At 49.1% G+C, this 14931-nt stretch overlaps 1 protein-coding gene across 2 annotated transcripts in view; it reads right to left on the bottom strand.

Annotated features, from left to right (window-relative positions):
- Window positions 1–14931, bottom strand: part of tbce (tubulin folding cofactor E) — an 86298-nt gene that overhangs the window by 23905 nt on the left and 47462 nt on the right. For both annotated transcript variants that reach the window (XM_038800543.1, XM_038800544.1), the window contains exon 13: window positions 14297–14450. In XM_038800543.1, the coding sequence (XP_038656471.1) occupies window positions 14297–14450 (154 nt within the window). The remainder of the gene's footprint in view (window positions 1–14296; window positions 14451–14931) is intronic.

A 14931-nucleotide genomic window follows, 5' to 3' on the forward strand; every position in this document is an offset into this window, starting at 1 on the left:
TTGGCCCACAATGTTGTGCCGAACTTTTGTCCTAGGTTAATCATAGAATTTTGGACACTAAGGGCAATTTTTCATGGCCAATCCACCCAACCTGCACATCTTTGGACTGTGGGAGGAAACCGGAGTACACGGAGGAAACCCACGCAGTCACGGGGAGGATGTGCAGACTCCACACAGACAGTGACCCAAGTCGAAATCGAACTTGGGACCCTGGAGCTGTGAAGCAATTGTGCTATCCACAATGCTACCATGCTGCCCTTAAGAAGAAGTTAACCTACGCTCCATTATTCTACCCTAATCCATGTACCTATCCAATAGCCGCTTGAAGGTCCCTAACGTTTCCGACTCAACTACTTCCACAGGCAGTGCATTCCATGCCCCCACTACTCTCTGGGTAAAGAACCTACCTCTGACATCCCCTCTATATCTTCCACCATTTATCTTAAATTTATGTCCCCTTGTAATGGTGTGTCCCACCCGGGGAAAAAGTCTCTGACTGTCTACTCTATCTATTCCCCTGATCATCTTATAAACCTCTATCAAGTCGCCCCTCATCCTTCTCCGTTCTAATGAGAAAAGGCCTAGCACCCTCAACCTTTCCTACTTTCCTATGACCTACTCTCCATTCCAGGCAACATCCTGGTAAATCTCCTTTGCACCTTTTCCAAAGCTTCCACATCCTTCCTAAAATGAGGCGACCAGAACTGCACACAGTACTCCAAATGTGGCCTGACCAAGGTTTTGTACAGCTGCATCATCACCTCACGGCTCTTAAATTCAATCCCTCTGCTAATGAACGCTAGCACACCATAGGCCTTCTTCACAGCTCTGTCCACTTGAGTGGCAACTTTCAAAGATCTATGAACATAGACCCCAAGATCTCTCTGCTCCTCCACATTGCCAAGAACCCTACCGTTAACCCTGTATTCCGCATTCATATTTGTCCTTCCAAAATGGACAACTTCACACTTGTCAGGGTTAAACACCATCTGCCACTTCTCAGCCCAGCTCTGCATCCTATCTATGTCTCTTTGAAGCCAACAACAGCCCTCCTCACTATCCACAACTCCACCAATCTTCGTATCATCTGCAAATTTACTGACCCACCCTTCAACTCCCTCATCCAAGTCGTTAATGAAAATCACAAACAGCAGAGGACCCAGAACTGATCTCTGCGGTACGCCACTGGTAACTGGGTTCCAGGCTGAATATTTGACAGCCACCGCCTCTCTGTCTTCTATCGGTTAGCCAGTTTGTTAGGCCAAATTTCCCACTATCCCATGCCTCCTTACTTTCTGCACATGCCTACAATGGGGAACCTTATCAAATGCCTTACTAAAATCCATATACACTACATCCACTGCTTTACCTTCATCCACATGCTTGGCACCTCCTCAAAGAAGTCAATAAGACTTGTAAGGCAAGACCTACCCCTCACAAATCCGTGCTGACTATCCCTAATCAAGCAGTGTCTTTCCAGATGCTCAGAAATCCTATCCCTCAGTACCCTTTCCATTACTTTGCCTACCACCGAAGTAAGACTAACTGGCCTGTAATTCCCGGGGTTATCCCTATTCCCTTTTTTGAACAGGGGCACGACATTCGCCACTCTCCAATCCTCTGGTACCACCCCTGTTGACAGCGAGGACGAAAAGATCATTGCCAACGGCTCTGCAATTTCATTTCTTGCTTCCCATAGAATCCTTGGATATATCCCGTCAGGCCCGGGGGACTTGTCTATCCTCAAGTTTTTCAAAACGCGCAACACATCTTCCTTCCTGACAAGTATCTCCTCGAGCTTATCAGTCTGTTTCACACTGTCCTCTCCCAACAATATGGCCCCTCTCGTTTGTAAATACTGAAGAAAAATACTTGTTCAAGACCTCTCCTATCTCTTCAGACTCAATACACAATCTCCCGCTACTGTCCTTGATCGGACCTACCCTCGCTCTAGTCATTCTCATATTTCTCACATATGTATAAAAGGCCTTGGGATTTTCCTTGATCCTACCTGCCAAAGATTTTTCATGCCCTCTCTTCGCTCTCCTAATCCCTTTCTTCAGTTCCCTCCTGGCTATCTTGTATCCCTCCAGCGCCCTGTCTGAACCTTGTTTCTTCAGCTTTACATAAGTCTCCTTCTTCCTTTTAACAAGACATTCAACCTCTCTTGTCAACCATGGTTCCCTCACTCGACCATCTCTTCCCTGCCTGACAGGGACATACATATCAAAGACACGCAGTACCTGTTCCTTGAACAAGTTCCACATTTCACTTGTGTCCTTCCCTGACAGCCTATGTTCCCAACTTCTGCACTTCAATTCTTGTCTGACAGCATTGTATTTACTCTTCCCCCAATTGTAAACCTTGCCCTGTTGCACGCACCTATCCCTCTCCATAACTAAAGTGAAAGTCACAGAATTGTGGTCACTACCTCCAAAATGCTCCCTCACTAACAAATCTATCACCTGCCCTGGTTCATTACCAAGTACTAAATCCAATATGGCCTCCCCTCTGGTCAGACAATCTACATACTGTGTTAGAAAAGCTTCCTGGACAGACTGCACAAACACTACCCCATCCAAACTATTTGATCTAAAGAGTTTCCACTCAATGTTTGGGAAGTTGAAGTCACCCATGACTACTACCCTGTGACTTCTGCACCTTTCCAAAATCTGTTTCCCAATCTGTGCCTCCACATCTCTGCTGCTATTGGGGGGGCCTATAGAAAACTCCCAACAAGGTGACTGCTCCTTTCCTATTTCTGACTTCAACCCATATTACCTCAGTAGGCAGATCCCCCCTCGAACTGCCATTCTGCAGCTGTTATACTATCTCTAATTAACAATGCCACCCCCCCCCCCCCACCTCTTTTACCATCCTCTCTAATCTTGTTGAAACATCTATAACCAAGGACCTCCAACAACCATTTCTGCCCCTCTTCTATCCAAGTTTCCGTGATGGCCACCACATCGTAGTCCCAAGTACCGATCCATGCCTTAAGTTCACCCACCTTATTCCTGATGCTTCTTGCATTAAAGTATACACACTTCAACCCATCTCCTTGCCTGCAAGATAAGGCCGGAGGAGGGCATGAACTGTATTAAGTTAATGCAGACGGCGCTGAGGACCCGGGTTCGATCCTGGCCCTGGGTCACAGTCCGTGTGGAGTTTGCACATTCTCCCAGTGTCTGCGTGGGTTTCACCCCCACAACCCAAAGATGTGCAGGTTAGGTGGATTGGCCACGCTAAATTGCCCCTTAATTGGAAATGAAAATAATTGGGCATTGTAAATTTATTTTAAAAAGTTAATGCAGACGGGCAAAGCACCAGGTCCGAATGGATTCCCTAACGGACTTAACGAACAGTTTGCGGGTCAGTTGGTCCCACTTCAGTGGGATATGTTTAATGATTCCGTGTCCCGGGGGTGTTGCTGGCCACGTAGGCGTAGGCATTGATTTGTTTGATCCTGAAGAAGGACAAGGATCCCACGGAACGTGGGTCGTATCGGCTTATTTTATTGTGAAATGGTGATGCTAATTTGTTGGCTAAGGTGTTGGCAACGCATTTGGAGCCCTGCCTTGCTGGGGTAATTTCAGAAGTGCAGACTGGGTTTGTTAAGGGCCGGCAGTTGTCCCAGGCCACTGGAGGCCCCTGGGTGGTTAAGGACAGGGGGACACCCTGGCTTGCACCATTGGCACCCTGGCACAGCCAGGCTGGTTGGAGCATTGCCAAGGTGGCACTGTCAAGGTTCAGGCCCTGAGGGAGACCATGCCCATGAGAGGAGGAATGGAGGGGGGTATAAAGGGTGGGGATGAAGGGCAGGTAGGAAGGGGCTTCTGAAATTTGGGCGTGGGGGGGGGGGGGGGGGGGGGGGGGCGAATGAAGGGTGTGTGCCCTGATGACTGTATGGGGGAGTGGGGCCTAAAAAGAGGGTTCCTCAGCGACCCATAGCAGGGTCCTCATTTGGGGGTGTATGGAGTAATGCCCATGTGTGTGTGGGGGTAACATTACCCATGGATGGGAGTGTGGGGGATCCTGAAGCTCACTTCGAGATCGGGGCACCATTTCAAAATAGTGGCCCAATCTCTGAGGAGCCATTTTGGCCAGCGAGTTCAGCTCCTCAATGATGAAAAAAATTTGAAGCGTGGGCTCTCCTGGGGAGACGCTTCCCTGGACAGGCGCCGGAATGTGGCAACTAGGGGCTTTCCACAGTAACTTCATTGAAGCCTACTTGCGACAATAAGCAATTATTATTATTAAGTGTGGTTAGATAGCGGTGGGGATCTCGCCGACAAAGCCGGGGAGAAACTCCTAGCCAAACCCACCTCTAAAGACACTTACAAACTTATCCGTTAAATCGCGCCCTATATCATGGCTTTTGTAAAGAGCTCCCACCACGAGTGTAATTACTAATGCCCTGAGCTTGGGTTATTTTCAAGGGGTACAAGGTAGGGGAATCATTGTCTCCTCATTTGTTTGCCTGAGCAATCGAGCCGCTGGCCATTGCATTAAGGTTGTCTACCAGATAGAGGAGGATAGAGGTTGGGGGGAGGGAGCATAGATTGTCCTTAAATGCGGATGATTTGTTGTTATATATCACCGACCCACTCTCCAATGTGGGAAAGATAATAAAGCTGCTCAGGAATTTTGGCTCCTCAGCGTACAAGCTGAATCTGGGCAAAAGTGAATATTTTCCAGTGCATGCCCAGGAAGGGGAGCTGATCGGGGAGGGGGGGGAGCTGATCAGGGCGCTGATCTGGGGGAGGGAGAGCTGATTTGGGGGAGGGTGGGAGGAGCTGATCTGGGGTTGGGGGGGGAGGGGGGGGGGGGGAAGGGGGGGCTGATCTGGGGAGGTTGCCGTACTGTGCGGCCGGGACTAGCTTCCGTTGTCTGGGAATCCGAGTGGCCCATGATTGGGCCTCACTCCATAAAATTAACGTTGCTGGCCGGGTGGTTGGGGTGAAGGTTGATTTGAAGGTGGGACGCCCTCCCTCTGACCTTTGCGGAAAGGATACCGACAGAGAAGATGAATATTCTCCCGAGGTTTTTGTTTTTGTTCAGTGCCGTCTCCAGTGTTTCTTCCCAATTCTGTCTTTTGTCGGGTCGATAAATTTATATTTGTTTGGGCTGGTAAGACCCTCCGGGACATTTCTGCAAAGGGATAGGCAGTTGGAGGAGGGGAGCTGATCTGGGAGCTCCCCCCCCCCCAGATCAGCTCTCCCCCCGCCCCCAGATTAGCACCCCCCCCCCCCTCCCCCCAGCTCCCTCCCCCGATCCCCTCACCGAATCTGTTACATTCATATTGGCCAATAAATATTGATATGGTGTGGGGTGGCTCAGGGGCGGATGGAGGGGTGGATGATGGAGGGTTTATCCAAGATATCTCTTTATAGCAAGCAATCATGAGTCTGCTAACTGTATTTAAAAATGGATTTTGACCTGAGATGGATGCTGTTTGAGTAGAGATAAAGATAGCAATTAGAATTGTTTAATTGTATTGGTGAACATTGTTTAACTGGTAATTGATAGATCAGAGATCATAGAATCCCTTCAGTGCAGAAGGAGGCCATTTGGCACATTGGGTCTGCATCGACCCTTCGAATTAGCTACCCATTTACACTCTCCCTTCCACCCCATCCTATAACCCCATAACCTAACCTGCACATCCCTGGACACCAAGGGACAATTTAACATGACCAATCCACCTGTCATATTTTTGGACTGTGGGAGGTAACCGAAGCACCCGGAGGAAACCCACGCAGACACGGGGAGAAGGTGCAAACTCGACACAGACAGTGATCCAAGGCTGGAGTTGAACCCGGGTCCCTGGCGCTGTGAGGCAGCAGTGCTAACCATTGTGCCACTATGCTGCCCATTTTGTTTTCTCCTTTATCAGAGTTACAAAGCCAGAGCTCCAGAGTGTGGACAGGGGTAAACCCCTAATCCAGCTCCTTGCCTGCCCCACAAGAGAGACCAGGTCCAGGCATTACACCTGACCTCACGCTCATCTTAGCCAAATGGCCGAGAAGCAATTGAAAATCATTTGTCTTCGTGATATTAAAGTTAGTAATACTGTGTTGGTAATAAAGATTGTTTTAAAATATCATATCCCTAGTTGTGCACGAAAACACTCCATGGAGCAAAGTATCCTTTCCTCACAGACTTACAATAGTAAAATAAAATATTGGGTTTTGTCTGGTATCTTAGCAACTGTTGGGGTCTGGTCCGGGATTGTAATACATGTTCATTTAGTTCAAATGGTGCAATCTTTCAGTAACCAGGATTTAGATCCAAGTCACAAAAGTTTCAAACATTTTAAAGAGGGGTATGTCATCAGATCTGAGAACCTTGGCTAAATTCTCCCATTCTAACCGTTCCACATGTTCCATACCGATTCTCAATTGATCAAAACTGAGCCCATTACTCTATTTGCAGCCTCTCCTTCACCCAGCTATGCTTGACCGAGCAATCATTCTATGGATTCGCTTTTGATTTGTTTGGCCACTGCAATAAATTTTCTTTATTGGTTCATGGTATGTGGACTTTACTGGCAGTTATTGTCCACCTTTAGATCGGCAATAAATAAGATGCTGTTGAGCTGTCTTTTTGAACAATAGAATTTACAGTGCAGAAGGAGGCCATTCAGCCCGTCGAGTCTACACCAGCTCTTGGAAAGAGCACCCTACTCAAGCCCACACCTCCAGCCTATCCCCTGTAACCTAGCAACCCCATCTAACCCAAGGGCAATTTATCATGGCCAATCCACGTAACCTGCACGCCTTTGGACTGTGGGAGGAAACCGGAGCACCCGGAGGAAACCCACGCAGACACGGGGAGAACGTGCAGACTCCACACAGACAGTGACCCAGCAGGGAATCGAACCTGGCACCCTGGAGCTGTGAAGCCATAGTGCTAACCATTATGCTACCGTTCATCCCACTATACTGTCAGGAATCTCAAAGGATTTTGACCCAGCAATGATGAAGATACAATATATTCCCAAATCAAGTTGGTGAGAGACTTGGAGTGGAGCTTGGAAGTGATGGTGCTCCCATGTACCTGAATTTTCTAAACTGAAGTAGAAGATTCAAAAAAGGGAATGCTATGCTGAAGGGAGGGTCTTGACCTCAACCAAAATGGCACCAGTATTCTTGCAGAAAGAATTAATAGAAGAGCGCGGGGACGTTTCAAAGTAACATAATCAGAGATTAGGGAATATCTAGGTTTAAGATTAGAGAAGGAGAGTGGATTAATAAAAGTGTCAGTCACGGTTGAGTGAGCTGCATTCTCACTTCTGAGGAAGAAATTCATGGGTTCATGTCCCACTCGAGATCCTTGAGTATGTAATCTGGGCTGAAATTCTAGTTCAGTACAATGGGAGAGGAAATGTTAAAATGAGGTTCTGCAGCAGGGCAAGAAATTTGCGATGCTCTGCTATTGCTGGGTGCCAGCATCTTTTACACCTTCAACCCTTTTGACACAATGTCGCCAGCAAAAAATAAATGCACGTCAGTATTAAATATTTAATCAGCTGGTGGTACAATAAAGCTAACACTCTACTAGTCCCAAAATAATTCCAGCTACAATTCAGGCACTTTTAGTGAGCGAATGTTTAGCCATCAGCTGTCTCCTTTAACGTTTTACTTCCATCTGGAGAGGAATGGAAACACAATCTGATAGCAAGAATGGGATGACTGAAACGAGGGTGTTCCTGGGGCACACACACACACGGAGTAAAGCATATCCATATGGACGCAAAACCAAAGGGAAACCTCTATAAATGGATACTACCAAAAAAGGACACTAATTGGAGGACCCTATTAACTCACACAGTTAAATACACCAGAGGCATTGGTAGATTATGAAGTATGACAGCTATCAATGTAACAAGCCCTTTTATAAATTAAAACACTAGACACAGGCCAGCAAGAGACAACAACAGGTTTTAAGAGAGAACAGCTTTTAGAGAATAGTGAGCAGAGAAACTGGGGTTAAATGTTTGCACGCCTCTGTCCCAAAGATACAGTGGCTTCTCTGCCACTATGGATACTGGGATATGAATTACCCATTCACCGCAATCTTTTTTTTGAAAAAAACCAATTAGTTGAAAATAAGAAAACAAGGCCACATGCAGTTAAAACAAAAGATAGCTGGTGCCAGTCCCAAAGTGTCCACAATTTACAGGTTTCACTGTATCTGAAAAGGGTAATCTGGGCTCTGGGATCTAGCGGTGTCACTGGTCAGCAGATAATAAACAGGAGTAAGAATCTTGGACGGGGATTTGAATTGTAACTAAATACCCAGAAGTGAATTTTTAAAAACTGTAAAGGGCATTCAGTACAGTATTCAGTAGTACAGTGTTATACTGAATGGACTCGACAATATGATCAAAAAGGTTGAAGAGTTTGATAGCCCCTTGAGTAAAAGGATGCATGTATTTAATATAAAACATCCTCGTGGTTCCTTAAATCCCAGAAATAGTCAAAAATAAACCCTGTCTAATTGTTACAAAAACTTGGAGAAACAATATTGGCACTTTCTCCTGATACTGAAAGGCCCTGTGCTTTCTGCTCTGAGTCAAAAGAGCAAGATTCCCAAAGCGTCAAGTGAACTGCAGAAACAGGAGGAGAGAAACATTCTCCCCTCCAGCCAGTTCTGTCCGCCATGGCTAATCTGCACCTCAAATCCATTATCTTTCATTCTCCTATACCCAATTAAAATCTACCAATTTCAGCCCTGAAATGTTTAATTGGCCCAAGTCATACCATCCCCTCAATATCTTTTGGGGATAGGGCAGGGGAGGTGGGAGTGTTAGTCACTAATCAAAAATGAAGCAAGTTGGTTAAACATAATTTGGGAAGGAGAGAGAGTCATTACAGGTGAGAATGCATTATCTACTTCTGGTGGCGGCTATGAGGGAGTAAGGTCGCACATGTGGTGGCTCCCGTTTCAGTCGGACTTTTGGACCTTTTCCCCTGACATTTTTGCGCTTTTGAGTGCGGAACTGGAACAAAATAGTACTCAGGCACAGGACCCATACAGAATTGTATGGACCTAAGAAGCCGGAGGAACCGTAAACAGCAGAAGAAGTGGTCGAGTAAGGGCACAGTGGAGGCTGTGAGAGAGACCAGCAGTTCAGAGCAAGGAGCCAACAGCCCAGCCCACAATGGAGCAGCTGCTGCAGGCTATGCAGGAAGGCTTTTTGGCTTTGATGCATGACAACTTGGAGCCGCTTCAGAAGTCGATTGATCAGATAGGAAAAAGGCTGGGTGATCAGGCTGAGAAGCTCCTGCAGTTGGAGAAGTCAGTGGAGGAGCAGGCTGACTTTCAAACGGTGGCAGATGTGGAGATTCGGAGGCTGAGGGACCAGCAAAAAGTGCTTCTGGAAAGGCTGGAGGACCTGGACAACAGATCTCGCCGGCAGAACGTGAGAATCGTGGGCCTCCCAAAGGGGGCAGAGGGGCTAGATGCTGCCGCATATGTGGAGGGTATGTTTCAGTCAGAAGTTGCTGGGGAACAAGGTGTTCCTGCGCCCGCCAGTGGTGGACAGTTAAAAGGGTTGGGTTAAAATGGATGCTTCAGGGGAACTTTGTGCAATCTTTTTCTGTGTCTGCATGGGAAGGACTGAAGAGTGCCTGTTATTTCTTATCTCTTTTTTTCTTGAATAACTTGAATTGTGCTATTGTGGGGGTTGTTTATGACTTGTATAGAATGTTTGCTTAAGTAGGGCTGATCTGGGGAAGTGGTGTGGAGGGGTGACTGGGAACAATGGGTGGGAGACGGGCTGGTGCCGAGGCTGGGAGCCTCAGAATAGCTGACTGCAGCTAGTCAACGGGAGCCGAGGTGTGGGGGGTGTCCATATAGTTAGATTAGAGCAGGGGTTAGGTGATAGGATGGTGTTGCTGGGGGGGGGGAGGGGAGGTGGGGGGGGGGGGGGGGGGGGGGAGAAGAGTTGTTCTGCTGTTGGAGATGGAAACTAGGCACAGCAACAGTGAGGAGGTCATGGGTGGCGGGCATGGCTCTGGGGCTGGCCAAGGAAAGGGGACGGCTGATCGGTAAAGGGGGGGGGGGCGAACTGCCCCCAACCAAACTCATCACCTGGAATGTTAGAGGTTTAAACGGGCCAGTGAAGAGGGTGCGTGTGTGTTTGCGCATCTGCGGGTTATGAAGGCAGACATAGTCTTGTTGCAGGAGATGCACCTCAAAGTGGCAGACCAGGTTAGGTTAAAGAAGGGTTGGGTCAGTCAGGTCTTTCATTTGGGGCTTGATTCTAAGACGAGGGGGGGTTGCGATCCTGATTAATAAAAGGGTACAATTTGAGGCAGAGGGCACAGTCGTGGATGGGGGTGGCAGGTTCGTTATGGTGAGGGGTAAGCTCGAAGAGGTGAGAGCAGTCCTGGTCAGTGTGTATGCCCCTAATTGGGACGATGTGGATTTTAATAGGAGGACGCTAGGGAAGATCCCCGACTTGGACTCGCGGAAGTTGATCATGGGCGGGGACTTTAATTCAGTCCTGGACCCGAGCCTGGACCGGTCATGCTCAAGAACGGGCAGGTTGCCAGCGATGGCAAAGGAACTGAGAGGGTTCATGGAGCAAATGGGGGGAGTAGATCCGTGGAGATTTAGCCGGCCGACGGCGAGGGAGTTCACGTACTACTCCCACGTCCACAAGGTGTATTCCCCAATTGACTACTTTGTGGTGAGTAGGGACCTGCTGGCCGGAATGGTGGGGGCAGAATATTCGGCAATTGCCATATCGGACCATGCTCGGCACTGGGTAGACCTGCAGTTTTGTAAGGACAGCTTTCAGCACCCATCATGGAGGCTGGAAGTTGGACTACTCGCGGACGAGGTGGTGTGCGAGAGGATGAGGAAATGCATGCAGAATTACCTGCAGGCGAACGATACTGGAGAAATCTCAGCAGCGGTGCTCTGAGAGGCACAAAGGCAGTGGTGAGAGGGGAGCTGATTTCAATCCGGGCGTACAGGGACAGGACAGATAGGGCAGAGACGGACCGACTGATTAAGGAAATTCTACCGATGGACAGGAGTTACGCGGAATCCCCGAGGCCAGAGTTACTCAGGAAACGACAGAGGCTGCAGGCCGAACTTGGGGTGCTGACTACAGGGAAGGCTGTAGAGCAGCTTAGATAGGTAAAGGGCGTGATTTATGAGCATGCGGAGAAGGCCGGTAGAATGCTTGCGCAGCAACTGAGGAAGAGGGAAGCGGCTAGGGAAATAGGGAGGGTAGTGGATGGGGAAGGTAACCTAGTGGGTGACCCGGCAGGGCTCAACAAGGTCTTTAGGGTCGTTTATAGGAAGCTGTGCACTTCGGAACCACCCGGGGGACCGGGAGGGATGAGGCGATTCCTGGACGGACTGACCTTCCCAAGAGTGGGGAGGGGGTTGGTGGACGGACTGGGGGCCCTGGTCAGGATCGAAGAGGCATTGGGGGGGCCTGACGGTCATGCAGTCGGGTAAAGCCCCGGGGCCGGACGGGTATCCGGTGGAGTTTTACAAAAAATTAGCTGGGATAGTGGGGCCGGTGCTGGTTAGGGTGTTTAACGAGGCAAGCGACAGAGGGAGTTTACCCCCGACGATGTCGCAGGCCACCATCTCGCTCATTCTGAAACGGGATAAGGACCCGGAGGCCTGTGGGTCATACAGGCCGATGTCTTTGATCAACGTAGACGCCAAGTTACTGGCCAAGATTTTGGCGACCAGAATTGAGGACTGTGTACCGGATGTAATTGTGGAGGACCAAACCGGGTTTGTAAAGGGGAGGCGGCCAACATAAGAAGGCTGCTCAACATTATGATGCCCTGGAGAGTAGGGAGGTCGTAACCATGGATGCTGAAAAGGCTTTTGACCGGGTTGAGTGGGATTATCTGTGGGAGGTACTAGGACAGTTCGGGTTCGGAGAGTGGTTCATCGACTGGGTTAGGCTATTGTATCAGGCCCCGGAGGCGAATGTAAGAACTAACAGGACAACATCGGACTACTTTAGACTGCATCGTGGGACAAGACAGGGCTGCCCTCTCTCCCCACTGCTGTTTGCGCCGGCCATAGAGCCGCTGGCAATTGCACTGAGAGCTTCTAGGGGCTGGAAAGGGCTGGTCCAGGGGGGAGTGGAACATAGAGTCTCGTTGTACGCGGATGATCTGCTGTTATATGTATTGGACCCAATGGTGGGGATGGACGGTATTATGGCAACCTGAGGGAATTTGGCCGGTTCTCCGGATACAAACTGAACATGGCTGAGAACGAGTTGTTTGTAATTCAGGCGAGGGGGCAGGAGAGTAGGCTGAAGGGGTTGCCGTTCAGGCTAGTCGGGGAGAGATATTTGGGGATTCAGGTGGCACGGGACTGGGGAAGGTTGCATAAGCTCAACCTATCCCGACTGGTCGAACGAGTAAGGGAGGAGATCCAGAGCTCCCGCTGTCATTGGCGGGGAGGGTGCAGACAGTTAAGATGACGATTGTCCCGCGTTACTTGTTTGTTTTTCAGTTTCTCCCCATCTTAATCCTTCTTTAAGAGGCTGAATAAAATTATTCTGGGATTTGTATGGGCAGGGAAGTCCCCGCGGGTGAAGAGGGTGACGCTTGAAAGGAACAGAGGAGAAGGGGGGCTGGCGTTGCCGAACTTCAGCAACTATTACTGGGCGGCCAACATAGCGATGATAAGGAAATGGATGGTGGGTGTGGGGTCGGTTTGGGAGCGGATGAAGGCTGCTTCATTCAGGGGCACTAGCTTAGCAGCCCTGGTCACGGCGCCTCTGCCGCTTCCGCTGGCACGGTACTCCACCAGCCCGATAGTGGTGGCAGCTCTTCGGATCTGGGGCCATGGAGGAGGCATGTGGGGAAGGTAAGAGCATCGGTGTGGACCCCAATCTGCAGCAACCACCGATCTGCCCCGAGGAACATGAACAGGGGTATCGACTGTGGAGGAGGGCTGGCGAGAGGGAACGACTTTAGATACTTGCAGATGAGGGATTTTGTACGCAGACTGGTGCCGTCCTTCACACGTCTCCCGTCGAAGGGGAGGCAGGACAGGGTAGTTTCTAGGGGAGAGGGTAGAGTTTCAAGGAGCTAATGAGAGCTGAGGATACGCACACCGAGGACCTGAAGCTGAAGTGGGAGGAGGAGCCCGGGGGGATCTGGAGGACGGTATTTGGGCAGAAGCCCTGAGCAGAGTAAACACGACCGCAACATGCGCCAAGCTCAGCCTGATCCAGTTTAAGGTCGTGCACCTGGTCCACATGACGGTGGCCCGGATGAGCAGATTCTTCGGGCTGGAGGACAAGTGTGCTAGATGCGCCGGTCGGCCGGCTAATCATGTACACATGTTCTGGTCATGCCCTAAACTCAGGAGGTATTGGCAGGGATTCGAGATGTCATGTTCCGGGTATTGAAAACTGGGGTGGTAATGAACCCGGAGGTGGCAATCTTTGGGATTTCGGAGAACCTGGGAATCCAGGAAGAGAGGGAGGCCGATGTTCTGGCCTTTGCTTCCCTGGTAGTCCGGCGGTGAATACTGCGGTGAATAGGGGCCTCACGGTAGCATGGTGGTTAGCATCAATGCTTCACAGCTCCAGGGTCCCAGGTTCGATTCCCGGCTGGGTCACTGTCTGTGTGGAGTCTGCACGTCCTCCCCGTGTGTGCGTGGGTTTCCTCCGGGTGCTCCGGTTTCCTCCCACAGTCCAAAGATGTGCGGGTTAGGTGGATTGGCCATGAGCCAATTTGGCCAAAGTGACCCAGCCAGGAATCGAACCTGGGACCCTGGAGCTGTGAAGCATTGATGCTAACCACCATGCTACCTATGAAGATAGATTTCCCTTGCAAGTACCCTGGATTTGGAATTGCTTCTATTACCAACATCGAGGGCCGAAGGGCCTGTTCTGTGCTGTACTGTTCTATTCTATAATGGAGGGACTCAAAGCCCCCGAGGGCTGAGGTATGGCTATCGCACATGGCGAGCTATCTTGGCCTGGAGAAAGTCAAGTTCACATTGAGAGGTTCGCTACTAGGGTTCGCCCGAAGGTGGCAGCCATTTATTGACTTCTTCGCAGAGGAGTAAGCGTCAGCGGGGGGTTGGGTAGAGTAGAGTAGGGGGATATTGAGGCAGGTCCGTGCGTGAACAGAGCCGTTGTTTGCACTATGTTTAATTTGTCATTTGTGTCTTGACTTCTTTTTGTTTTTGTACTGTACAATGTCACTTTTTTCTATATGCCTAAAATACCTCAATAAAATTGTTTGTTAAAAAAAAAAGAGGATGCATTATCTAACAATTTACTCACTCTCAATGAGTGCTTGATATCTAGGATGATCAGCACAGAATTCCTGATCAGGCCTGTTTTTCTCAGGATCCTGGTGCCCTCCAGCCTTCATCCAGTCCTTCCCAAATCTCTTGCGATAGTCTAGTTCTGCTCCCTTCCTTTCATCGGCTGAAATCTACACCAACATTTGAATGTTAGCAAAGCGACAGAGAACTGTAATGCATAAGGGGTGACAGCAAAACATGCAACTAATGGACCACATGCCTCGATCAGAGGCTGTATACTCTTCCCATTTTATCTCAAAGAAAACTCAGTATATGCATTTAACAAGTTGCCATCTCCTATAAGGTTGTAAATGTGAGTCAAACAAATGGACGTTCAATGGTGAAGTTTGACTAAACAAAATAGGGCAGTATAGAGTAGTCAGAGTGGATAGCAGCGATTGGTAGAGAATGGGGTGGGAGGGACAGGGTAAACAAGTGGAGATAGGAAACAAAATTGATGAAATCAATGTGAGAGGATTGATAAGAGTGAGTGGGTGTTAAGGACCATTGCATTATAGTAACACACATTTTTTTTAACTCAACTGGTATAATCTGGTCTTCAGGTACCTATAAATTAGTCATCTAAAATTGTGCATAGAAACATTTCAGATA

The sequence above is a fragment of the Scyliorhinus canicula genome, chromosome 6, assembly GCF_902713615.1.
Source record: "Scyliorhinus canicula chromosome 6, sScyCan1.1, whole genome shotgun sequence".
Lineage (NCBI taxonomy): Eukaryota > Metazoa > Chordata > Chondrichthyes > Carcharhiniformes > Scyliorhinidae > Scyliorhinus > Scyliorhinus canicula.